This window comes from Petaurus breviceps, unplaced genomic scaffold (genome assembly GCF_028583685.1).
Source record: "Petaurus breviceps papuanus isolate PSGF00001 unplaced genomic scaffold, PetGlider_PUasm1.0 551, whole genome shotgun sequence".
NCBI lineage: Eukaryota > Metazoa > Chordata > Mammalia > Diprotodontia > Petauridae > Petaurus > Petaurus breviceps.
In genome coordinates this window covers 33,152,563-33,177,404 of record NW_027186372.1, presented here as the reverse complement: position 1 = coordinate 33,177,404, position 24,842 = coordinate 33,152,563, and the positions used below count along the sequence as shown (strand labels likewise).

Genomic DNA, 24,842 nt, shown 5'->3' with positions numbered 1-24,842 from the left:
GAAATGCAAATTTAAAGATCTTCCCTGCCCCTAGGCTAAAGTGCACCTGGAGACTGGGGTGGGAGGCTTGTTTTTCAGTTGATACTTTTTGATTGGCCAGTGAGTCCAAAAGGTTGTTACATTCTCTGAGCCAGGAGAAGGCTATATAAGCCCTGATGTGTAGCTTTGTTTTGGGACTCACTTTGAGAAGTGTTCTGTGATTTGATCTGAATTCTGGGAAGCCTTTGTTGAGAGTCCCCCAGCTTTGAAAAACCCAGATGTGGAAACCCAGATGTTGACTGGGTATGGATGTAATGGTTGGACAGTTTGGAAAGCTGTCTACTTGATCTGTTAATGTCTTGATAATTCTGTCTGTATATTTTGAAGTTTGGGGTGCTGACCTTTTTCCCCTGAACAAGGTAAACGATATATGTCTGACTGATTAAAGTAAGCTTGTTAACCCATTTTGAGTTGCTTTCCTTTAATAAAGCAGATCCAAGAACCTGTATGGGCAGCAACCCCTGAGGACACGCTTGGGGTGCTTGCTGCTACACTTATACATAGTCTTCATAGAAAGAGAAATTCCTTCAACATGGTGAGGGATTCCCTATAGATGGTAAGGTCTTCCAGAAACTTCTGTTTCCAGATGTTCTTGTACCAAAAAAACATTACAGGGGGCGCCGAGGTGGCACAGTGAATAGAACACCGGCCCTGGAGTCAGGAGGACCTGAGTTTAAATCTGGCCTCAGACACTTGGCACACTTACTAGCTGTGTGACCTTGGGCAAGTCGCTTAACCCCAATTGCCCTCTAAAAAGCAAAAAACATTACAGGACCTCCTCAGTGAGAAACACTCAGAACAAATCTGAAAGAAAAAACTAAATGGATGGAAAATGCCTATTGTCCAATCCAATTGGATGGCCAGTCTACTAGTACAGGTTCTATAGATGGACAGTAAGCAGGGCCCAAAATGAAAGAGAAGGAAGTGAACCAACTGAACTACAATTGAGAATCTACATAGTGAATGTAATGATTTGAAGCTGTTCCTTTGAGCAAAAACCCATCTTTGTAACATGGATGTTCTCCCCAAAATTTATGGTTACAAGTCTTGGAACATCACAGTCTCAAAAAGAATCCAAATTAGGGGTGGCTAGGTGGCTCAGTGAATAGAGCACCAGCCCTGGAGTCAGGTGAACCTGAATTCAAATCCGACCTCAGACAGTTGACACAACTAGCCGTGTGACCTTGAGCAAGTCACTTAACCCCAATTGCTTTACCTTCCCCCTTCCAAACCAAAGAATCACACAGGGTGAAAAAACATGGATACATCATGACCTGTGTCAATGGAGGAAGTGACCACTTTGATGAGATCATAGATTCTTTTGAGTGACAAAGTGATTGACATATGAACTAGGTGAAGAGAAGAATTTCAACAAGCATGGAAAAATGGAGCAAGAGCCATTATCACAGACTTATCTGCCTGGAAAAGGCAACAGGGCAGTCCTGTTTTGAGAATGAAGGGCAATATGAGAACTGTCAACATGTGGACCAGATTGTACTGGTATCAATGAATTGTTAACAGAACTAGTAAAAGTAAAATGGATATATCCTTCTATAGAGAATTTATGGAAGGATATGGACAAGAATCACACAGGATAAAGTTTGAGGGTCAAGGACCTCCACTGGTGTCACAGTAACCATTCTGGATCTAAGCTATCAAACTGTCCATGTCCTATTCTGATGCCTCATCATGGCCCTGAACTTTGGGCTAGAAAGCTAGACAAACTCTTAAAGGTCCCAATGACTTGACCCAAGTAAAGCTTTGAGAATGGGACTGCTAATAGACTTGGGGTTTATTTTTATAGACATAGTCCAGCTAAATTCAGAGAAAAACCTCACCAAGAGTATAAAGGTGTCTAAGATTTTGATGACAGCTCAGATTCAATTTCATTTAGTTCAGGCAGTATTGATTAAGGATCCACTATGCACAGTTCACTATGCTAGGTACTTGGACATACAATGGCAGGAATGAGGTATTTTCTTCCCTCAAGGAGCTTACATTCTACAAGGTAGATGTGGCAACCTAAACAATCCAAAATTTAAACAAAATGCATACAAAGAATTTGAGGAGAGGGAGAATCAGGAAAAGCTTCATGTAAGAGATAGAACCTAAATTGAATCTTGTAGGGAACTAGGGACTCCAAGGAGCAGAGATAACAATGGAGAGGGAAAAAGAAGGAAGAGAATAAGCACCTATATAGTACCTGCTGTGTACCAGGCATTTGGCTAAGTGCTTGACAAATATTATTTCATGTGCTCCTTACAAACAACCCAGTGAGGGAAGTGCTGTTATTATGCCCATTTTATAGTTGAGGAAACTGAGAAAAAAAAATTTAAGTGACTTGGCCAGAGACAAATGGCCAGTAAAGTGTCTGAGTCCAGATTTAAACTCAGGTCTTCCTGACTCCAAGCCTAGCTCTGGGAGAGGCATATGAGACCTGGGAGTAAGCCAGAGGCAGAAAAAGGGAATGTCATGCCTAGGGAACAGCAAGTAAGAGTAGATGAAATGACTAGAATTTTAAGTGCATGGTAGGTGGATGGTAATGGGAAATCAGTCTGGGAAGCTAGATCAGAGCCTGATTGTGAAAGGTTTTAAATACTAAAGAGAGTGGGGCGGCTAGGTGGCAGGAGGACCCTGAGTATGGTTCTGGCCTCAGACACTTAACACCCACACAAAGAAACTAGCCATGTAACCTTGAGTAAGTTACTTAACCCCAATTGCCCTCCAAAAAGCAAAAAAAAAAAAAATACTAAAGGGAGGCATTGGTATTTTATCCCTGAAGCAATTAGGGAACCAGTGACCCTACTGGAGTGGCACAGTTAGACCTGTATTAAAATGTAGAGGGATGGTGATCTGTAACAGTGAAGGAATCCCCCATTATTGGAATCACTGATCTTCGAAATAAAAAATTTTTAATAAAAATATTAAAAATTTTGAAATAAAATTTCTTTTAAAGAGCTAATAGCTGGGTGGCTAGGTGGCAAAGTGAATAGAGCACTGGCCCTGGAGTCAGGAGGACCTGAGTTCAAATCCAGACTCAGACCCTTAACACTTACTTGCCATGTGACCTTGGACAAGTCACTTAACCCCAATTGCCCTACCTTACCCCCTCCAAAAAGCAAAAAAAAAAAAAAAAGTTAATAGCTTCCTTTCCAGTATGCCATTAATACCTAAAGCTTGATGATTAGAATTTTATTCCTTGAGATTAAATAATATCTTTTTTAGACTCAATTTAAATTGCAGAGCCCCCTGAGACAGGGATACATTAAGCCATTAAAATAATCTTCAGTACTTTAGAATGAATGTGTCAGACTCTTTCTTTCCTTCTTAAAAAGGGATTATCCCATTTAGAGGATGGGAGATAAGGACACGGAAGACATACTAGACTGATTCCTTGAGCAATGTGAGGCAAGGCCAATTTGATAGAAATTTGGGCCTGACCAGTCTCTTCTCCCCACACTAGGGCTGCTGCTGGTGCACACCTCCCACCTCCTACCACTCTGCTCACCTGTAGGGCCGCCTTGGCCACCTGGAAGGAATCCATGAGGACCACCTTCTCCTTTTCATGGGAGGCCCTGAGTGCTGCAGAGAAAGGGCACCATGGTTAGCTCAACTACCCAGAAGGCTTTCCAAGAGCAAGTATCAGCTGCTACCAGAGGCCTGAAGAATCTAAGACTCAGTCAGACAACCAAGAAATAACTAGGAAACAAGAATTTCCAGGCACATTCAGCATTTAGTCCAATATAGCAAAAAGAATTATAAGAAGCAAGAGACCTCAGCTCTAGTCATTGTTCCCCTACCAATTTGCTGCATGACCTTTGAAGTACCTTCACCTCCCTGAACCTCAGTTGTATCATTTGTAAAATGAATATAACAACTCCTGTCTACCTCACAGGACAGTTAGAAGGATCACATTAGATAATGGATGGCACCATTAAGAGTTTATTGGGCTAGCTCTTTTTTGTTGATTTCAGGTTAACAAAGAGAAAGTAATGATTACTGTAATAGTAGAAGTAGTAATAGTAATAATAATAATAAATGGTAGTAAATAATAACTACTACAACAATAATAATAGCATTTAGATAGCATTTTAATGTTTACAAAGACTTTTATCTTATTTGATTCTCATTTGATCCTCACAATGACCCTAGAAAAGAGATACTATTATCCCCATTTTACAGATGAGGAAACTGATGTAGATAGGGGTTAAGTGATTTGCTAAGATCATGTAAACTACTAAATGATGCCAGATCTGAACTCAGGTCTTCCTGACTTCTAGTCTAACACCTCCCAGCTGTCTCTGACTCAATCACGTGTTGAGTCTCCTAGAAGAGTGGGAGCTGCTGGGTAATGTGAAGTAATGGTCAGGTCTGACAAGTAAGGACTGAGCACAGAGCCTGAACTATAGGCTCAATAATTGCTCAGCCCAGCTCTGAGCTTCCTGGTTGGTTTCCTTTGGGGTTAAAGGATAGAATTCTGGATTCTGGGGCCTAATATGAAGATGTTTCTTCCTGTGTTCCCAACAAAGTGACATTTGTATTCATGAAAAGTCTGGGTTTAAAAAACACTCTTCAGATTCATACATATCTTTAACAAAGACTTTAACAAGCTCATAAAATTAGAACCATAAGGAATCTCAGAGGCCATATATAGTCTGACTCCCTCATTTTGTAGGTGAGGAAAATAAGGCCAAGTGAGGTTAAATGGCTTTTCCAAAGTCTCACAGATAGTGTCAGAGGTAAGATTTGAACCCAGGTACTCTGTCTCTACATTCACTATTCTTTCCACTGGACCATGATGCTTTTCTTAGAAAGAGTGGCTAGAGAGGGGGCAGGGAGTGGCTAGGTGGCGGAGTGAACAGAGCACTGGCCCTGGAGTCAGGAGGACCTGAGTTCAAATCCAGCCTCAGACACTTAACACTTACTAGCTGTGTGACCTTGGGCAAGTCACTTAATCCCAATTGCCCTGCCCTCCCCTCTCCAAAAAGCAAAAAAAAAAGGAAAAGAAAGAATATGGGACTAGAAGTCAAGATGCCTGGGTTCCAAAACCAAGTATGCCTCTAATTGTGGAGAGAGATTCAAGCTCTATGGGTCTTAAATTCTTCTTAGATGAATTTAAAAGGAGCTGGCTTAGTTGATCTCTGGGGTCTCTAATAGTCCTAACTCCCCTTCATTATAAGGATATTCTATGATTCTATGCCTCTCAGTAGAAACAACACAGGAAACATGGAGAGACATTCCAAGATTGGGGGGAGGGAAGGGTGTTCTAAGGTGTGGTTCCCCAGCTTGAGGCACCTTGGTGGGGCACTTCCTATTACCTACTTCTAAGCAAGATGGACCACGTTTCCTCAGGTATGTCAGGGCATTCCTTCCTCTTTGAATGGTTCCAGACAACAAATTTAGAGTTCATCCCCAACCCCACCCAATAGTGGTGGCCCCAGAAATATTTCCTTCCATTCCCAGTCAACAAGCTCTATGAGCCCAAGAGTGAGGCCTTTCTTCAACCCAAGAAAGGGCTATACCAGTGACAATATCTCTGCTTCCTTCTCTTCCCCAGTCACTGCTTTGGTCAATTCAGTGCTGAGTTAAGGTGACCAGGTCAGGAGCCACTTCCAGATTTTCTCAGGACCACACTTAGACATGAAGACAAATAGATCTCTAGCAAAGGAAGTCTGCTCTCCTGAGAATATGGGAGAAACTAAGAGTCCTGAAAGAACAGAAAATACACGTATGCATGTGTGCACACACCTGAAGAAGGGGACCAGATAACCAAACAAAATAGAATCGGTGTTCCCTGTAAGAATATTTTTGTCTTTAAAAGTGTTAATACCCAAAGAACACTGAAGAAGTGGCTGGTAAGGAGTCAATTGACTGTTCATTGCCATACCACTTTAGAATAATACCATAATCTCTACCTAGGAAAGATATCTTTTTGCACTGGTGATTCAGGACCACAGACAGCCATCTGATTAGACATCTAATCGCCACTGAGATATAACTTTAAGCTGTTAGTAATTAATATAACATCAGAGGGGAAGCTAGGGGTGCAATGGATAGAATACCAGGCCAGAAGTCAGTCAAATTTGGCCTCTGAAACTTATTGGTTGTGTGGCTCTGGGCAAGTCACATAACCTCAGTTTGCCTCAGTTTCCTCATCTATAAAATGGGTTGTTGTGAGGCTCAGATGAGATAGTAATTATAAAGTGTTTAACACAGTGCCTGGCACATAGGAAGCACTGTATAAATGTCATTTATCCTTACCTCTATTAAAAAAACCTTTGGAGAACAAAGCTTCTTTCTCACAATGTTGCTGTGAGGCACAGGATATAGGTTTTGTTATCAGAGAGATCCAGAGAAGGTAAGTAACTTGCTTGTGTTCACATAGCATGCTAAATAGGAAGATCAGGACTAAACTCTGATTATTCTGACTTGGCCCAGAGCTCTAACTCAACCTTATACTAAACTTATAAACCTAAATTTGGAGAGTGATTAGGAAGGCTCCACAATGATGGCTGATATACACTGTCCAGGAGCTCTTGCCAGGGGTCAGTGGACCCTTGGCCCAAAGGGTGATCCCACAAGTGAAAGTCTGGGCAAGTGAAAGTCTGTGAGAAAAACCTCCATGTACCATGTGGGCTGGGTCTGTTACTCCCCTAAGAACACAGGGCCCCCCCCCTCCCAGAGTCTGGGCTTTAGAGGGGCTACTCCCACTCTTACCTTGCAAGGTCTCTTCATGCTCCCTTTGCAGTACTTGGAGCTGCTCAGCAAGTTTTTCACGAAGCTCTAATTCCTGTTCATCCACCACCTGGAAATCAGGCAGGCCCAGGGGAGAGTGGGATGGAGTCAATTAGTTCCCTACCATTATGGTAATTCCAAGGGCAAGTTTCATAGACATCAGGACTGGCAAGGACCTTAATGATCACATAGTCTGACTCATTCATTTTACAAAGGAGGAAACCAAATCTCAGAGAAGTGAAATGATTTTCCCAAGATCACACAAAGAATTAATGGCAGAGATGGGAAAACAGTCTCCTGACTGTGAGTTTAGTGCCGATTTAGAAGGGGTGAATGATATAGAAAATTCCCTTTTGCTCTTAGGAATAAGAGGTTTAAAAACATCAGGGAAAGGAACCCCAGGTCTTTTGGCATTGGTCTCTTCATTATGGAATGATTGCTCCTTGGTTATTTCCCTCCCACAATCCTCCAAATGCTACCTCCTTCCAGGCAGGAAGGTAGGTTATATCCTGAGGAAACCTATAGGGTAAAGGAAATTGCTGGCACCTGGGCCAGGGAACCCACCTGGATTTCCACTTCCCTGGTCTGATGTTCTGGTCTCAATTTCTCAGACTCTTCTTGATGCTTCTGGAGAACATGGACCACGTCCAGCTGCTGCTGCTCATCACGGAAGAGATGGGGATTTGGGTCTGTAAGGAAAACCAGATCATGAGTCCATTGGGGAAGTTGGGGGATAGGGTTGAGCATGGTCCCTATCCTCTTTTGAGTAGGAGGACATGAGAGTTAACTGAAGGATACTGGCCCAAGAATAGTCATTAGGAAACAATTAAGGCCTTTAATTATATAATACTGATTAACTTTTACCAGACCTATAATTTCATAAATCTAGGGGACTCTTTAATGAGGGGATAATCCTCTGCTAATGCAACCTGGCACCTCATTTGACACAGTCTTATCAATGCATATTTATTACAAGGGTTTTTTTTTTAATCAGAGAAAAGTATGGGAGGGAAAAAAACAAATTATTTTAATTTAAAAAAATTTTTTTTAAAGAAATGCATTTTGGAGAATTGCCTGGGACATTGACAAGTCCAGTGTCTTACCCAGAGTGACACAGTCAATATATTTCAGAAGCAGAATCTGAATGCAGGTTTTCCTGTCTTCAAGTCCAGTGCTTTATTCGTTATGCCACACTGCATCTTCAAATATTAATTTTTATGGAGGAAGAAAATGAGGTCCAAAAAGTGGCAGCATGGTATAGTGGAAAGAATACTATATTGGAGGGCAGCTAGGTGGAGCAATGAATAGAGCACTGGCCCTGGAGTCAGGAGGACCTGAGTTCAAATCTAGCCTCAGACACTTAACACTTACTATGTGACCTCGGGCAAGTTACTTTTAACCCCAATTGCCCAGCCTTCCCCCCTCCAAAAAGAAAAAAAAAAGAATACTGTATTGGAGTTAAGAAACACTTGGTTTTGAATCATATCCACCTCTGACATCCATTAAGTATGTGCATGAATTGATAATTAATTTATGAAATTATGAAATGGGAGTAGGCACACATAGTTCTTTGGCTACCCACTAGGAAAGACTACAGTTGGTAGAAGGAAACACAGTAGCTATCACACTTAAATAATACACAGAGACAAGTGGCAAAAAGTGGTACAAAGGCACATAGTGACATGGGGACAGAGGCATGGGATAGTGAAGGGAAGCAATGTGAGAAAAAGGATGAGGAGGGGGGAGGAGCAGAGGAAATCAACAGCCATGGATTTGGGAGTTGGGAGCACCACTTATCATGGACCCGATGGAGAAGGAAGACTGCTGGGGGTGGGAGGTGAGGAGGAGTTTGGGGTCTCGTTTTTCATAGGGTTTTTTGGGGAAACAAATCAACTCCTATCTAACCTTGGGGTTAGTTCATTAACATATCCAAATTCTCTCAAAGTTATTGGTAAAACTTTAATGTTGACACGGCTATATTATCTCAAAGTTATGAGCACCTTTTGATGTTCTGTTTGTCTAGAGCTGTGGAGGTCTGGATTTGTTCTAGAATTTTCATATCATAGGGCGTTTTTTCCTAGAATTTTTTCTAGAATTTACATATCATTTCACAAGTAGTACTTAAATGGCTTCTCCTGGTTAACATATGTTATTATCAGAATGTGAATTTTGGTTAATATATGATGCAAATTTCTGAATTATTCTTCTTCATTGTGGGATAGTTTGTGCATGACTTCCAGGTTCCCTTTGCAATCTTATTTCCTGTTATTTCCCCTTTATACTGGCTACTTACAAATTTGCTATACTGCCTAGGAGGAAAATGAGTGGTCAGGGTAGATGAGAACAAGGGCAAGTCATTTCCATTTTTTGAGCCTTTGAGGTTTTTCATCTGAAAAATGGGCCCAATATCTGTAGTGCCATGGGGTTGTTACTCAATAAACATTTATTAAGCAATTGCTATGTGCAAAGCATACACTGTGCTAAGCACTGGGAATATAAAAAAAGGCAAAAATATGTTCTCTGCCTTCAAGGAACTCACATTTTTTTTTAAGCAATCGGAGTTAAGTAACTTGCTCAAGGTTACACAGCCAGTTATTTCTGGGTGTGGTGCTAAGTATCTGAGCCCGGATTTGATCCCCAGGTCATCCCAACACTGGAGCCGGTGCTCTTACTTGCTGAGCCACCTGGCCGCCCCTAAGCAATTGGGGTTAAGTAACTTGCTCAAGGTTACATGGCCAGGTGTTTCCAGGTGGGTAATAAGTGTCTGAGCCGGGATTCGATCCCCTGGTCATCCTGACACTGGAGCTGGTGCTCTTACATGCTGTGCTACCTGGCCACCCCAAGGAACTCACATTTTAACCAGGGAGACAGCACAAAAACAATTATGTACTTACAAGATCTATATAGAGTAGGTGAAAAGTAATCTCAGAGGAAGGGCACTAGTAGTGAGGGTGGACATGGGGCAAAGTGGGAAAAGCCAGGCTTTTGAGTCATTTGAGCTGAGCCTTAAAGAAGTCAACAGGTAGCAGTTAAGGGGGAGAGCTTGGGGAACAAGTCAGTGAAAAGGTACTGGAGTAAAACATAAAGTATCATGTACAAAGGTCAGCAGAAGGAATTAGTTGCTGGGCTGGCGAATTCATGGAAAGGAGTACTTTGAAAGAAGGATAGAAAGATTGGAAGGGGCAAAAAGGAAGTGCTTGAAATACCAAAGAGGGAATTTTCTGTTTGATCTCAGAGGTAACAAGGAACCATTGGAATTTCCTGAGTTTTTGCTGTTGGTGTTGGTGTTGTTGTGTGTGTGTGACGGTCAGATTTGTGCTTTATTGTTGTTGTGGTTGATGTTGTGGGCCTTTCATTCTTTTTTTAGGGGCAATTAGGGTTAAGTGACTTGCCCAAGGTCACATGGCTAGTAAGTGTTAAGTGTCTGAGACCGAATTTGAACTCAGGTCCTCCTAACTCCAGGGACAGTGCTTCCTTTCATTCTTGAAGAAGACCAATGACATCAGGAGGGTGATGGCTTGGCTTGCAAGTGAACAGGACTTAAGTGAGGCAGAGCTGTTCAAAGTTACCAGCCTCACTCTCTTCTCCAGTGTCATCGGAATCCAATTGACCCCCTTTGCTTTAGGAAAATCCCTTTGGCAGATGAGTGGAGGATGGATTGTGTTGGAGAGAGATGTGAGGCAGGGAGACCAGGGAGGCTATTGCAATAATCCAGGTGTAAGATGTAAAAACGTCCACCATGGTGATAGCTTTTTAAATAAAGAGAAGTAGATGTGTGCAAACAGTGTTGTCAAGGTAGAAATGACAAGACTTGACAACATATTGGATATGTGTAGTAGGTATGAGAGAAGAGTTGAGGATAACATGGAGGTTTCAAGCCTGATTGATTGGAAGGATGGTGGACATTCAACAAAAAATAGGGAAGTTTGGAAGAGGGGAGGTTTTGAAGGGGAAAGTGTTCTGTTTTGGTCATGTTGAGTTTGAGAGGCCTACAGGACCTCCAGTTCAAGATATCCAAAAGGTAATTGATGATGTGAGCCTGGAGGTCAGAAAAGACTTTAGGGCTGGATAGATTAATCTAGGAATCATCTGACTATACAGTGTTGCTGTGAGGATCCAATGATGTAATGTATGTAAAGCATTTTGTGCAACACACAGGTAGGGAAACTGTGACCTAGAGGTCACATGTGGCCTTCTAGGCCCTTGGGTGCAGCCTTTTGACTGAGTCCGTTTTACAGAACAAATCCTTTTATTAAGGAATTTGTTCTATGAAGTTTGTATTACACTTGAGGACCTAGAGGGTCACATGTAGTTTTGAGCCTGCAGGTTCCTCACTCCTTCAATGCCAATGTCTACTATTAATATTATTGAGCTACGCTTGTGAAAAAACTTCAATATTCCTATATGGTTTGCTTGCCTTGATCAGAGTTCCAGTGTCCTTCATCCATATTCCCAGCTCTGGGCTTATTTCTGCCTAGCAAACCCTGAGCAAAATACCAGTGGAATTCCTTTTCACTGAAGTATTGGTGGCTGATAAAGGTTTAGTATAAGAACCCTCCCGGGGAAGAGCTTCGGCACAGAGATTTTACCCATTGGGGTAAGCTTTCCAAAGGAAAGATTCTAGCTCACTCTTATCCATTCCAAAATCACACCATATAGGTCATGCTTTCCAAAAAGGGCAGCCGTGGCCATGCTTACTTAAAGAAACAGTGATCTCTCTCTATAAAGTCCTTTGCCTCTCCCACGTGACCTAAGTGAGGCTTAGATGTATGCCTTTGCCCTCCTGAAATGTAGCAGTTGTCCCTTATGAAAAGTTTACGCAAAGGAGGACCTGGGGATGGGGTAAGCCTGACTTGTTAGCACTTCAGCTAGGGTGGGGAAGAACTTCACTTTGGACCCAGTGGCCTAGAGGGAAGGGGAATGTGTTCTGTAGTCTGGTAGGGGAGAGCTTTCTTTTTCCCATGTAACTATCAATTGTAAACAAGAGTCAGGGACTTGTCTTTTCTTTCCTAGAAAGGGCCCATATACCGTTACAGTCTACCTAGCTCTCAACCAGACAGTCAACTTTGAGATTCATGATAGATAGTACAGTTGAAAGGGAATTTGAATTAGAGTGTACCTTAGAGACTACTTTGTTCAACACTCTTACTTTACAGATAAGAAATTGGGGACCATATGGAAGAAGGGATTTGCCCAAGATTACAATTAATTTAGTATCCTTAAGACCACATTTTAGGAGGAACACTGATAAACTAGGAAAGAGGCCAGAGATATAAGTACAAAAATATTTATAGCACCTCTTTTCACGGTGGCAAAAAACTAGAAAGTAAGGAGGTACTGGTCAATTGAGGAATGGCTAAACAAATTTGGGTATATTAACATAACAGGATACCATTGTATCATAAGAAATGATAAAAGAGGGGCGGCTAGGTGGTGCAGTGAATAGAATACCCACCCTGGAGTCAGGAGGACCTGTGTTCAAATTCTGCCTTAGACACTTGACACACTTACTAGCCGTGTGACCTTGGGCAAGTCACTTAACCCCAATTGCCCTGCCCTCCCCCCTCCAAAAAGCAATAAATAAATAAATAAAGTCAAATAACTTTGAAAGCCTTCAGAACTCCAAGCAAAGCAATCACTAACTAAGATTCCAAAAAACTGATGGTAAAGTATGCTTCCCACCTCCTAACAAAAAAATGACACATACAAGTAGTAGACTGAAATAAACATTTGTGGAGACAAATGCAGGAATTTGCTTGGTTTGGCTATGAGTACTTGTTAAAGGGTTTTGTTTTGCATTGGGTGTGGGGTGAGAGGGAGAGAAAATTGTGTTTGTTAAATGAAAATAATGGTGTGACCTGGGTGTCCAGAGAAGGACAACAAGGATGTTCAAAAGCCTTGGGATCGTGCTATCGTAAGGACTGTTTGAAAGATCTATGGATGGTTAGCCTAGAAAAGGTAGACACGAGCAGTTGGGATATTTCACAGGCTATGTGGAAGAGGCATTTGGTTTGTACTTGGCCCCAGAGAGTAGAAGTGACGGGAAGAAAGAAAGGAAAATAAGGGAAGGAAGTGGCAAAGAAGCAGATTTAATCTTGATGAAAGGGAAAGCTTCCTAAGAATTATAATGATCTTACAGTGGAATGTGTTGTCTTGGGAGGAAGCAGGTTTCCCTTCACTTAAAGTCTTTGGGCACAGGCTGGATGACCCCATACTGGTATAGTTCTGGAGACGTTATGGGGGTGGGGGATATTGTTCAGATATGAGCTCAAGGTCCCTTCCAACTCCAAGATTTTTTGGTTCAGTGACCCAGGCGAGAGGCAATACTGTACTTAGGAATGAGTCAATCAACTGAGACCCAGCTCTAGAAACACAGTCCTGATGGGAAGACACCAAGCTAGCCTTTTATCAGGGGCCCAAGGAGCAAAGAGAGGCAGGTGTCAGTGTCAAGGTACAGACACAATGGGCCAGGTACAACCTAATAGGATTAGACTGGTCCAGTTGTGGAGATGTGGTATCCTCTTCCAGTAGGAGACTTGAGGGGGAGAGAGTATTAAAAGAACTTCTCACCTTTGTCTTTTTGCAGGGGGTCCAGCTCTGTGGTCTCAGGCCTTGGTGGCTGCCCTGCATCTCGGTGCCTCTGAAAGAAACCAAATGTTAGGCCCAAATCAATAAACACAAATTATGGTAGCCAGAAGGTCCTACAGAGGATAGTCGACTCTTACAGGGAACACAGGGCAAGGAAAGTCTTAGAACAGGGAGAAGCCTCCTCTTACTTGGCTCTTTCCACAACCATTACTGTCTAGCAGCAGTTAAATGTCTCAGTGGGTGTCTTCATTGCATAGTCCTGATTAGTTAGTCTGAGTTCCTCAGCTAATTGCCTTTCCCTTAGATTCCTATCTGTCTCTCCTCCACCCCCATCTTCACCGGGACCCACCAAGCCTCTCAATCTACCCTTTTGCCTAATCTAGCCTAAACCTTCAGGGGCATTTGCCTTCAGGGGCTGTTCTAGTCTCTTTAAGAGTTACACCCGACACCCATGTCACCCAATGGTGTAGATTGCAACCCATTCACACCTTCTCATTCTTTATCACTTATCTATATCCTTCTCTAAATCATCCTCCATGGTGAAGAGAGAGGAATAAGTTCCTTTAGGTCTTTCTGCCTTAAGAGGCTACAAACACAGTGCTCTCTTTGAATGTGTGAACTGTCTCTCTTTTTCCCCTAATTTCATCTGGAGCAGCCAGGTGACACAGCACTGGGCCAGGAATCAGGAAAACCTAAGTTCAAAGCTAGCCTCAGACAGTCAGAAGCTGAGTGACCCTAGGTTAGTCACTTAACTGCTATTTGCTTCAGTTTCCTCAACTGTAAAATGGGGATAAAATAACACCTACCTCACAGGGTTGTTGTGAATATCAAATGAGGTAATAATTGTAAAAAATAAATCATCCTCTGGCAAATGGTAGGTGCTATGTAAGTGTTAGTCGCTTTTCTCTCCTTCACTTAAACTCTCCTTTCCTCAGATTGAGTCCTCGTAGGACCTGGGACACTGCCATGTTCATCCAGCTTCTGCATCTTTAACTGCTCTCTGATTTGGATACCTCCTCTGTGACTAAGGCTGGGGGGGGGGGGGGGAGGGCACCCTGCTGAGGCTTGGACTGGATTGCATTTGGGAAATGATGCAATATTTTCAATGATCTCATGCTGTTCTTTGAAATAAAAGTATCTTTTTAATACTACTACTCTGCTAGTAATGCTATTGGACAGCAATTCCTAGAATCTCTCCAAGGAAGCAAAATTGTAAGTTATTTAAAGGACGAAAGAGAGACAAATGGTAGGTAGATATAGGGTGAAGCATATTGTGAACAATGAATTGTATGCATGAGCAATACATAAAGAGACTATCATGGAGAAGTCTGTGCAGAAAAGGTGAGAGGCTAATCCCCAGCAACAGTAAGGGATAACGGAGAGACAGCCCTGGTAATGCATTTGTAGCCATATAATGTCAAAAGACCTAGAGGAAGGTCTCCTGTATAATACTCTACACTTTTAGCATTCAGGGGAAGACAGACAAGTTTCATAGGTATGTATGTTTGAAGGTATGAATGGGAAGCAATTTGTCTCCCTGGACAGAGTTTCATATCAATGAGATCAGAGATCTAGCAAAGTGTTGGTTTAAGTGCCTTTATCCTTGCTGTCCAGCAATAATGGGATCTTGTAAAACAAGAGGCTGAACACACAAGAGGTTCAGTATGTAACTGATGATTCCTGTAAGCCACAACCCTACTCTCTGAGAACTCACCTGGTCTGGAGACCCTGAAGGCACTGCCCTTCAGGCTAGAAGATTTAAGCACTGGGCCCCAGCCTTCAAGAAGTGCCCCCATAAAAAGTAGGTGACCTGGAGGACTTTCCCTATTCCGACACTGAGAGTAGTTGGAAAATGCACTCATGAAATCATTAGGTAGTCATTGGATGATCCTGTGGTATGGAAGTACTGTTTCCAAAGGAGGCCGTCCTGGACTTGATCCTCTCCCTGTGAGCTTCAGGGAATCAGAATCGAAGACAGGGAGATGATCATCAAGGACTGTTATAGAGATATTGACCCGAGACACTATAAAGCTCAATAGAAGGAAGATCTGGTGGGTGGCTAAGTGGTACAGTGAATAGAGGATCGGCGCTGGAGTCAGGAGGACCTGAGTTCAAATCCGACCTCAGACACTTAACACTTACTAGCCGTGTGACCTTGGAAAAGTCACTTAACCCCAATTGCCCTCCAAAAAGCAAAAAATAAAAACAAAAAACAGAAGGAAGATCTGGCACTTAAAGTTATCTTTAATCACCTCAAGGTGGATTAAGTTTCCCATCACTGGAGGTCTTCAGACAGAGGCAAAGTGAGCAATTGGCAAGGACCATAGAGAATGAGCTCAGGCACATCCCTGATTGGTGTGTGCTGGAGAAAGAGCCATTTGATGTCAGGGAGAGTTGGCTTCAATACTACCTGGGCTCTAAATCTATGATCCTGTTATCTCTTTGAGGTTCCTTCAAACTCTGATAATCTATGCTCAGAAGAGCTTTGATCTCCTATTGTATCAAAAATTGAACCAGGGTAAAAAAAAATGGGATGAGTTCATCCCACTGCAAATTGACATTCCTCTACTAAGCTTGGTGGGAAGTAGAGGCCCAGGATGCATCTGTGGTCTTGACAGGCTCTGCCCCAAGATCCATACCAGTGGTGGCTTCCTTTGTAGTGTCTGGGTTCACTACTGACAGAGCCTTGACCAACTGAGGTACAGGATCTGAAAGCTGTCACACACCAAGTAGATTCACAGAGAGGCGGGGAGGGGCAGGAAGGACGTAGAGGCGGGAGGCCCAGGGGGACTCTTGGGGAAGAAGGGGGAGGGGCAGGACGGAAACCCAAAGCTGTAGAGAGATTATTGTGTGCACAACCAGATTAGAGAAACTCATTGTTGCCTGATACCAAATAGGTTTGTTTCCCAATCTGTAAAATGTGGAGTTGGACTCCTCTGATTCACAAATCTAAGAATTTTATTGCCACTAATGCCACAAAATAGATCCATCTGGCTGTGTATGCCTTGGGAACCGGGAGGGGAATGATTAGTTTACATCCTTAACTCCTCACAAAGCTTCCTTTCCCTTTAGTACAAAACTCCTAGAAATACCCTTGTTGGGGCAGGCCTCCTTCAGTGGAGATACCTAAATGCCAGGGAAAACATGGTCTTCCTGCTGCTATTGTCCCACTGGCTGGGTCTCCCGGAGGCAGTCCAACATGGTTTGGAAGAAGGTATCTTCTCATCAACAAACCCTTCCCCACCTTGGGGATTCACTCCTGAAGCCTGTAAATGTCTCAGAATTGACTGCATAGGGTCAATACTTAATGACAGTGAGTCATACATAGGTCATAGAATTACAGTAATTCAGTTATTCTAACTTCAGACAATAGTAAGGGCAACTAGGTGGAGAAGCAGATAAAATGCCAGACCTAGAGTGATGAAGACCTGAGCTCAAACCCAGTCGAAGACACTTTACTAGCTGTGTGACCCTGGGCAAGTCACTTAAGTTTGCCTCAGTTTCCCCATCTGTAAAATGACCTGGAGAAAGAAATGCCAAACCTCTTCAGTGTCTTTGTCAAGAAAACCCCAAATGTGTTCATGAAGAGTAGGAAATAACTGAAACAACTGACATTAGAAGTAGGCCTTTGTGATAGAAAGAACCCTGGATTTGGTGTCAGAGAATTTGGGTTCAAATCCAAGTCCTGCCATAGATTAGTTCTTTGATCTTAAACAAATGCCTTCCCCATTTCTGGGCCTCAGTTTCCCCATTTGTAAAATGAAAGAGTTGGATTAGATAATCACCAACTTTTGAAATCCTAAATTCCTCACTTTCATTGGATTTAGACTGGGAAAAAAAGAGACACCATCTATAGAATAACTAAGGCCCAGAGAAGGAAAGTAATTTGCCGAAGGTCACATACTCAGTATATTATAGAACTGGGACAAGGCTAGCGCAATTACCACCATATCATGCTACTTATCTATAGAAAGGATTCCTGTACTGGGCAAGGGTGTAGACTGGACAACCAGGCCCATCCCTTCCCTCTCTGTATTCTAAAATTCCATGATTTCTCTTATTAATATTTTATTAATGGCTTTTTCCTACAAGCCACTTTATTAACAACAGAAGTATTGGCCTGGAGGGTGAGAGATCAGTCTTTTCTAAGTGTGTCATAACTGAGTCAAATCTCTTAGTCAGCATGTGCTTCAGTTGGGGAACCAATTGGGAAGCCCTGACTGTCTGGATGTAATGGGATAAGGAGGAAGACTGGGGCACCCCAGCCTCCTGGCAGATGTAGACATTATGTGTCAATGGCAGGCCAGCTATCTTCAGCCCTCAATCTTGCCTGTCTAGTCTCAGTCCTGAGGGGAAAGATTATGACAAAGATGAGAGGGCAACTAGGTATTAGAGCACTGGACTTGTGGAGGGGAAGAACTAAATTCAAATTCTACCTCAGATACTACTGTGTGACCTTGGGTAAGTCACTTAACCTCTCTCAGACTCAGTTTACTCATATGTAAAATGGGGGTATTAATAGCACCACACCTAACTCCTAGGCAGGAGTATGCGGATAAATGTTTAACAACTGATTCATTCCACCAAAAAATGTGTTTATGACACACTTTTAAAATTTAATCTGTATTACTAATACTCCCAAGTGTGGTTAGGAACTAGATTAAAATGTTTATTGGAAGATGTTTAACAAAATGGATAAAAATACAATAGAAGATAGATGATGCTAATGCTTGGTTTTCTAAGTGACCGATCCTTATGGAAGGTTTAGTGGCTCCTGTTTCTACTTGATATCATCAGTCTAGACAACCAGCAAAACAATAAATCAAGCCTCAGTTTGGTTGGCTCTCCCCAGCCAGCAGAAGCTGGCTCCAGCAGCGCGTCCTTTCCCATTCCTAGAGCTGTTGTGACAACCAAATGAGATGTTAAACATTACATAAATGTGATGATCATTCCTGTTATTATTATGCTTTTCACCTATTCTAAACATAGGCTAAAAGGGTTCTTCCTAGTCAGGACATTCTGGGATCTCAGAGTATGGGAGAGAAGGATTTAGAATACCATCAAGTTCTAGAATTCTGGTATGTTAGGACTGCAAAGGTCATGAGGTCTGCTCCCCATTTCTAAGGATGACTCTCGTGCCACTGGTATCAAATTCACAGCCTCCCCACGTGGGCAGCCAGGACAAGATCACAATATAATTGAGAAATGTTTAACAAAAATAAATAAAAAATACAATATGGCCTAGATAATGTTAATTTGCGGTTTTCTAAGTCAATATGCTAACCTGCAAGGAGTCTGTTTCTATTGAATTTGACACTCCTGATCCCAACCCATACTGTGCAGAGCTTTTTTTAATCTTAAATATCATCATAATTAATACTAATATTGATATCTACCCTCCTACAATTTCGTATTCCATAAGGGTATGACAAGGTCTTATTATGCTCAAAAAAGTCTTTTAATATGGACTGAACAGTGTACATGTTGTGTAGGTTGCCCAAGGATCAGTCTAGCTGAGGGCAGAGCAATCTATCATCAGATAAATTCTTTTGATCCCCACAAATTCATACTGTCCACTAAAGCATGACAAGCTGAAAGTTGTGTGAGGGGAAGGAGTGCCCACATTCATGTAATCATGGACTCTTGAAATGTTATTATTGATCATAATAATTTTGCCTCAACTTCTGATTTTATTGTTTTAGGGAACCCCCTGTTAGGTAACTCCCTCTATCAATGCAGTGGTAGCAAGAAGTGAAACTTAAATCCAGGTCTTTCTGACTCCTGGGCCAACTCTATCCACTATGTCATGCTGCCTTATTTATTGTTATGATTATCATTCAATAACTACACCAGCTCATCTTCCCATCATGCTTTCCTGTTTACAACTCGATAAGGTTTCATTATCAGTTTCTAGACCTTTAATCCCTCCTCCTGTAATTTCAACCAATTTCCTCTCATCCCCCCCTCAGCAATCCTGGGACAGGTTCTGGGGCAACAACAGGGCCTGCCAGGGCTCTGGAGCAGGGAGCTAGTTGGCCTATGTTCGGATAGGGGCAGGTGCCAAGGAGAACGGTCTCAGGAGCTCAGGCTACCCGCCAAGGGTTGGCACCTGGAGGAAGAACTTGCTCGACATCAGTGAAATGAGAGACGGACTGAACTTTAAACAACAAAAAAGAAACCAGTCCATCCTGCCATGTAAGGGCACGGGTTGGGCACTAACAGTACAGTGTGGGCAGAGGAGAAACACCAGGATACTCATTTGGAGCCAGGATGAGTGAGGGTTTCTGTGCCAAAAGGCTTTGCAATCAGTGATTACCCTGCTGCCCAGATATCTTCTAGGGTAAGAGGGCCTAGTCAGTTCCCTGTCTGAGGGGGTGGGGAGGGAATAGACACACCTTCTCCCTATCAGCCTGGCCATTCCCCAGGGCAAAATTCTGGTCAAGGGGTTGGGACTGTGGCGGGCCTCTCTTTTACTCCAAGAAAGCTCACTTTACTGGTCTTCTTTGCCTCTAGTCTGTCTCGCTCCAATCCATTTCAACACTGGCAGAATAATTGGACTCATACACATCCCTTCTCTCCTCAAATACCTTCAGTGGCTCTCCAATCTCTACTGGATAAAGTACAAACTCCTTAGCTTGAATTTAAGCAACCTAGTCCCTTTCCACTTTTCTGGCCTCCTTGAAGTCAATTAACATTTGGTCAGTGCCTGCTGTGGACAAAGCATCCCATTCCCTCCCATATTCTCAGTCCAATTTGGTTGGAACATCTCACTATCCCTCAGATGTGTTCTCCCCTCCCCCTTTCTGGAATTGGTGCTTTCCCCCTAATTATCCCTCTGCCTTTACTATCCCATTCTCCTCATTTTTGTTCAGTGACATTCCTCAAGGCCTACTTCAAATGTTACCTCCTCCAGGAAGTCTTCCTGCCTCTCTCATTCAATCTCATAGCATTTCTCTTAGGCACTGATCACACTGTTCTTTGTATTAAAATACATTTGTGCCTGCATCCTATTTCCCTCATAGCTTTTAGATTATGAACTCATTGGAGATAAAGGTGATGCCTCATTTATTTCTTTCTTCCCAGGAACAAATGCAGTGGCTAGAATACTGGCATCAGTCAGGAAGATCTGGGTTCAAATCCTGCCTCAGACTTTTATTTGTGACTCATTTAAAACCTCTGTACCTCAGGAGGCCATCTAAGACTTAAATACTAAATCATAGCAGTGATGAGAGTTCCTCACCAGAAAGATCACAGATCCTTCATGTATCTTTCATTGGTACCCTGCTCACAGGGTCTTACACACTTATTAAATGCTCATTAAATGAATGGGCATCTTCCCATGTGGTCCCTTTTTGGGGTCCACTCTTCCCATAACACCAAGGACAGGTTGCTACCGTCTGACTCCCTCTTGGAGGCTTGGTCTGAAAGAGCACCTCTCTTTTCCCCAGTATTCCACTTTTTTTTTTAAAGCAATTGGGGTTAAGTAACTTGCTCAAGTTTACACGGCCAGTGGAGCCGGTGCTCTTACTCGCTGAGCCACCTGGCCGCCCCTCAGTATCCCACTTCTGCAGAGGACCTACCTTCTTGCCAGATGTGAGCCCTGAAACATGGGAGAAAAGGACCATCACACTACACAGTAAAGCTGGCCTCTTCATTATCTGAGCAGCCGCATGAACACAGGAAGGAGAATTTTCCAGCCCATTCAGGGCAAAAGAAATTTACTCAACTTTCAATATTTTATCGAGAGGAAACTGAGGCACAAAGCATGGGGTGGGTGACTCGTCTAAGGTCACACAATTAACAAGTATCTATCAAATGAGAATATTGGACTAAATGACTCTAAGGTCCTTTTTACTTTGATATTCAGGTCGGTGGTCTCTGTATTAAGGCTCCTTCCAGGTCTGACATTTTTCATCTATGGAATGAGGGGGTCAGACAAGATGACCTCGTGGGACATCTTGGTCCCTTGCATCTAAGGCTCCTTGCAGCTCAGATAGTCCATGTTTGAAGGGCCCTTTGAGTGCTAATATTCTGTGACTTTCAGCTCTAGAGGGGCAGGTGGCCTCATACCAAAGTAACTTGAGAGTCCCAGTAGCAACTACTTCTTCCCTCCACCCCCACCCTTGACCCAGGAGCTCCGCAAGTCCAGGGAAAGGAAGGGCTCCCTCCTAGGGATCAAGCCCGAGTGAGCCCCAGATTTCAGAGCCTTAAAAGAGGAAGTAAATGGGGGGGGGCTCTTCCATGGCGTTCTGGCTAGGTCATCTCAGAACCCTTGATCCTCTGGGATATAGCCCTCCACCCCTCCAGGGCCCTCTTACAGTACAAATACAGTGCCCTGTACAGTACAAATCTCAATATCCGTCCCACACCCTCTGCCCCGAGACCGAGGCTCAGCTAGCGTATCCTGGAGCGGGCTGGGCTCGGTCGAACTAAGCTGTACTAACTAGGATAGCTCCATCCCAGGGCAGGGCTGGTGCACCGAGCCCACGCACAGAGAGCTGCCTCCTCCTCCACCGGCTGATTCCATGTTAATCTTCCCAACACAAACCGGTGTCTAGTGGCCGGGGGCCAGCTGGAGAGCAGCTGGGCGTGGGGGCTCAGAGCGGCAGAGTTTCCCCCACCCCACCCCGGGACCCCAGTGAACCTGAACCCATCAGTCCCTCCTGGCGAAGCCCAAAGTCAAAGGCAGCTCTTCTGAGGACCAAACTTCAGCGCTGTTTTCTTTACCTTGTTGGGGGATTTGTAGCAGTTTAATTTGCTGCCTCTGCCGCCCATCCTCCTCCTGGGGCGGTCTCCCGGGAAAAGTCTCTAAACTCCAGGCAATCGGGGTAGGGGAGGTGAAGATCAGATTCTCCTTGAGGGACTCCCAGACTGCCTCTAAGACCCCGAAACTGAACCAGAAAGCAGGCGACTTGAACTTACTCACTGGCAGTGGGTGCCGTAAATGTTCAAAGAGAAGGGCCTCACAAAAGTGAGTTGCGGCTGGTGCCTGAGGCAGGTGACCAGAATTGCTGAGAGGCTCGTTAAGAATCTCCAGCTGAGAGCTAGGCAGGACAGGTCTTCAGGAGGAATAGACATTACCATTGGGATTTCTGAGTTTTCGGGGCATCAGATCCAGATTCTTGGGTTCCCAATTGAGGGTTTTTTCATTCCCCTTCACTGTTTTTGTTAATTGAGTCATTTATACTTTGCAAAAAGATGGCAGAGGGGGTGCCAGTCTGAGGTCTTTGTATCCCTAGGGGGTCTCACTAATTTAATTTACTGTGTTCTGGTAAACGTTAAAACATCTTTATGATACTTTAAACAGTTGTTACACACCTGGTGAAGTTTTCTTTTGGAAAAATTATTTAATCTTATTTTATCATATCCCTTATTATATCTTGTGATGCGCAGTAGAATTTATTTCCTTTCATACTGAATAAGGGAAAGAAGGGAATGAGCATTTATTAGGCACTTCCTATGTACCAGGCACTTTATAAATACTGATCTTCACAATAACCCCGAGAAGTAGTTGCTAATATTATCCCCATTTTACAGTTGAGGAAACCGAGGTAGATAGCAATTACAGATAGCAAATGTCTGAGGCTGGATTTGAACTGGAATCTTCCTGACTTCAGGTCCAGTGTTCTGTCCACTACACCATCTAGCCAACACCTAGGAAGCATGGGAAGACAAAAGGTAAAAGAAAACTAAAAAAGGTTGGCAATCCTTTGTATATGCTATAGTAGAAAGGGCCTGGATCATGAACCCGTACAGCATATCTGGCATTCTAACACTTAGACACTGTATGACCTTGACCGAGGCATTTCACCCTGACTTGCTTCATCTATAAGATGTCTCAGAGGTTTGGTTTTGTTTGCTTGTTTTGCACCAATTCTTTTGGTGATGCTTTGTGGCTGGGAATCATGGAATACTATGATTTCAGGTGTCCCAAGAGCTGGTGAGCATCTGCAGGTTACCAATGTTAGCCATTGGGAGATACATTAGAGACATAGTGTCATCGTGCATACTGTGTCAGGAAAGGGAGGTGGGTGAGTCTCATAGGGAAGAGAGATAACAAAGGTGACCTGTGTTGCGTTGGTATCCATACAATATTAAAAGAACCATAGCAGAGCCCCTACCGGGCTGGATGGATGCTCTATGAAGTATTTATAGAAAGACATAGAGGAGAATCACCTGGAAGGAGAGGGAGAGGAAGGTTGATGATATCAGAAATCCTTTGAAGGACTGAAAAATGAAGAAAAAGATACTAATGTGAGAGTCAAATGAGACAATGTTTGTGAAAGTGCTTTAAAACCATAAAGCACAATATATTCCATCAACTAATACCAGCATCAATAGTGAAACTATTCTTAACATAACATAACATAACATAACATAACACAACACAACACAACACAACATAACAAAGCTAATATAACAACACAACACAACATAACATAACATAACACAACACAACATAACATAACAACATGACATGATCCATGGGGCATAGCTAGGAGGGGCACAAAGCACTCAGTCTCATGACAATCTGTCATATCTAGGTCTTTTGGGATTCCCCCCCCCCCCCAATTTGGATGTGTTTATTACTAGCTCAGTGGAAGAAGGTAGCTAATCCAGTGGGTAATTGATTGGTGGGTGGAATGAGAGAGGCAATCTATTCTTGGCTTCTCCATGTCTCAGGAAGATTTTCATTCAGTAGCTTTTAGCCTCCCTGGGAAACAAGATCCTGATTTTCTTTTCTCCGGCTCTATATGCTGGTTAAGTGCTTTGAGATCTTGCACAGATCGATGCTATAAATTATCTTACAGAGATAAGGCTTTGGAACCCCTGCCCTGGAGTCATACTAAACTAATTGGGGACAACTCATTATATCTAGTCCTCCAGGGTTATCCCCCCTCTCCTAACAGCCATATTTCTTCCATGAAGGCAGGGAGGGATTGTGATTCCGACTGGCAAATGGTTGAAATATTGAAATGTTATGATATAATCATAAAAGTTATAGAACCATATAAATTGGCATATAATCTGGTACTTAGATATGTGGTATCATGGCAGTCAGAGGTCAAAGGAGGGAGAGATCAGGCTGATCAGTGAGTAGTTGCTATAGGAGGTGTTACAGTTAATAGAGGTCATTATCATCACCATCATCACAACATTTATATAAAGCTTTAAAGTTTGCACAGTTGTTTACCAATAACTCTAGGAGGCAGTCAGTCAATAAACATTTACGTACCAGGCCCTGTGATAAGTGCTAGGGACACAATGAAAGGTAAAAGGTGGTTCCTGCTCTCTAGGAGTTCACAGACTAATAACAATGCTATTATTCCCATTTTGCAGATGAGATAACTGAGGCACAGAGAGGTTAAATAACTGGCCTAGGTCATACAGCTAATGAGAATCTGAGGCAGGATTTGAACTTTCTTCCTGACTCCAAATCTAGCACTCTGTCTATTACCTAATTGCCTTTTAAATGACTA

At 43.0% G+C, this 24,842-nt stretch overlaps 1 protein-coding gene across 1 annotated transcript in view; it reads right to left on the bottom strand.

The window, feature by feature from the left end:
• The window catches only part of CCDC69 (coiled-coil domain containing 69), a 36,234-nt gene extending 13,900 nt beyond the window's left edge, over positions 1-22,334 (bottom strand). The window contains exons 1-5 of the mRNA XM_069102573.1: positions 22,090-22,334; positions 13,345-13,414; positions 7,339-7,463; positions 6,757-6,844; positions 3,548-3,621 (exon numbers count right to left, since the gene is read on the bottom strand). Of these exons, the coding sequence (XP_068958674.1) occupies positions 3,548-3,621; positions 6,757-6,844; positions 7,339-7,463; positions 13,345-13,414; positions 22,090-22,137 (405 nt within the window). The 5' untranslated portion in view covers positions 22,138-22,334. The remainder of the gene's footprint in view (positions 1-3,547; positions 3,622-6,756; positions 6,845-7,338; positions 7,464-13,344; positions 13,415-22,089) is intronic.
• Positions 22,335-24,842: the final 2,508 nt, after the last annotated feature.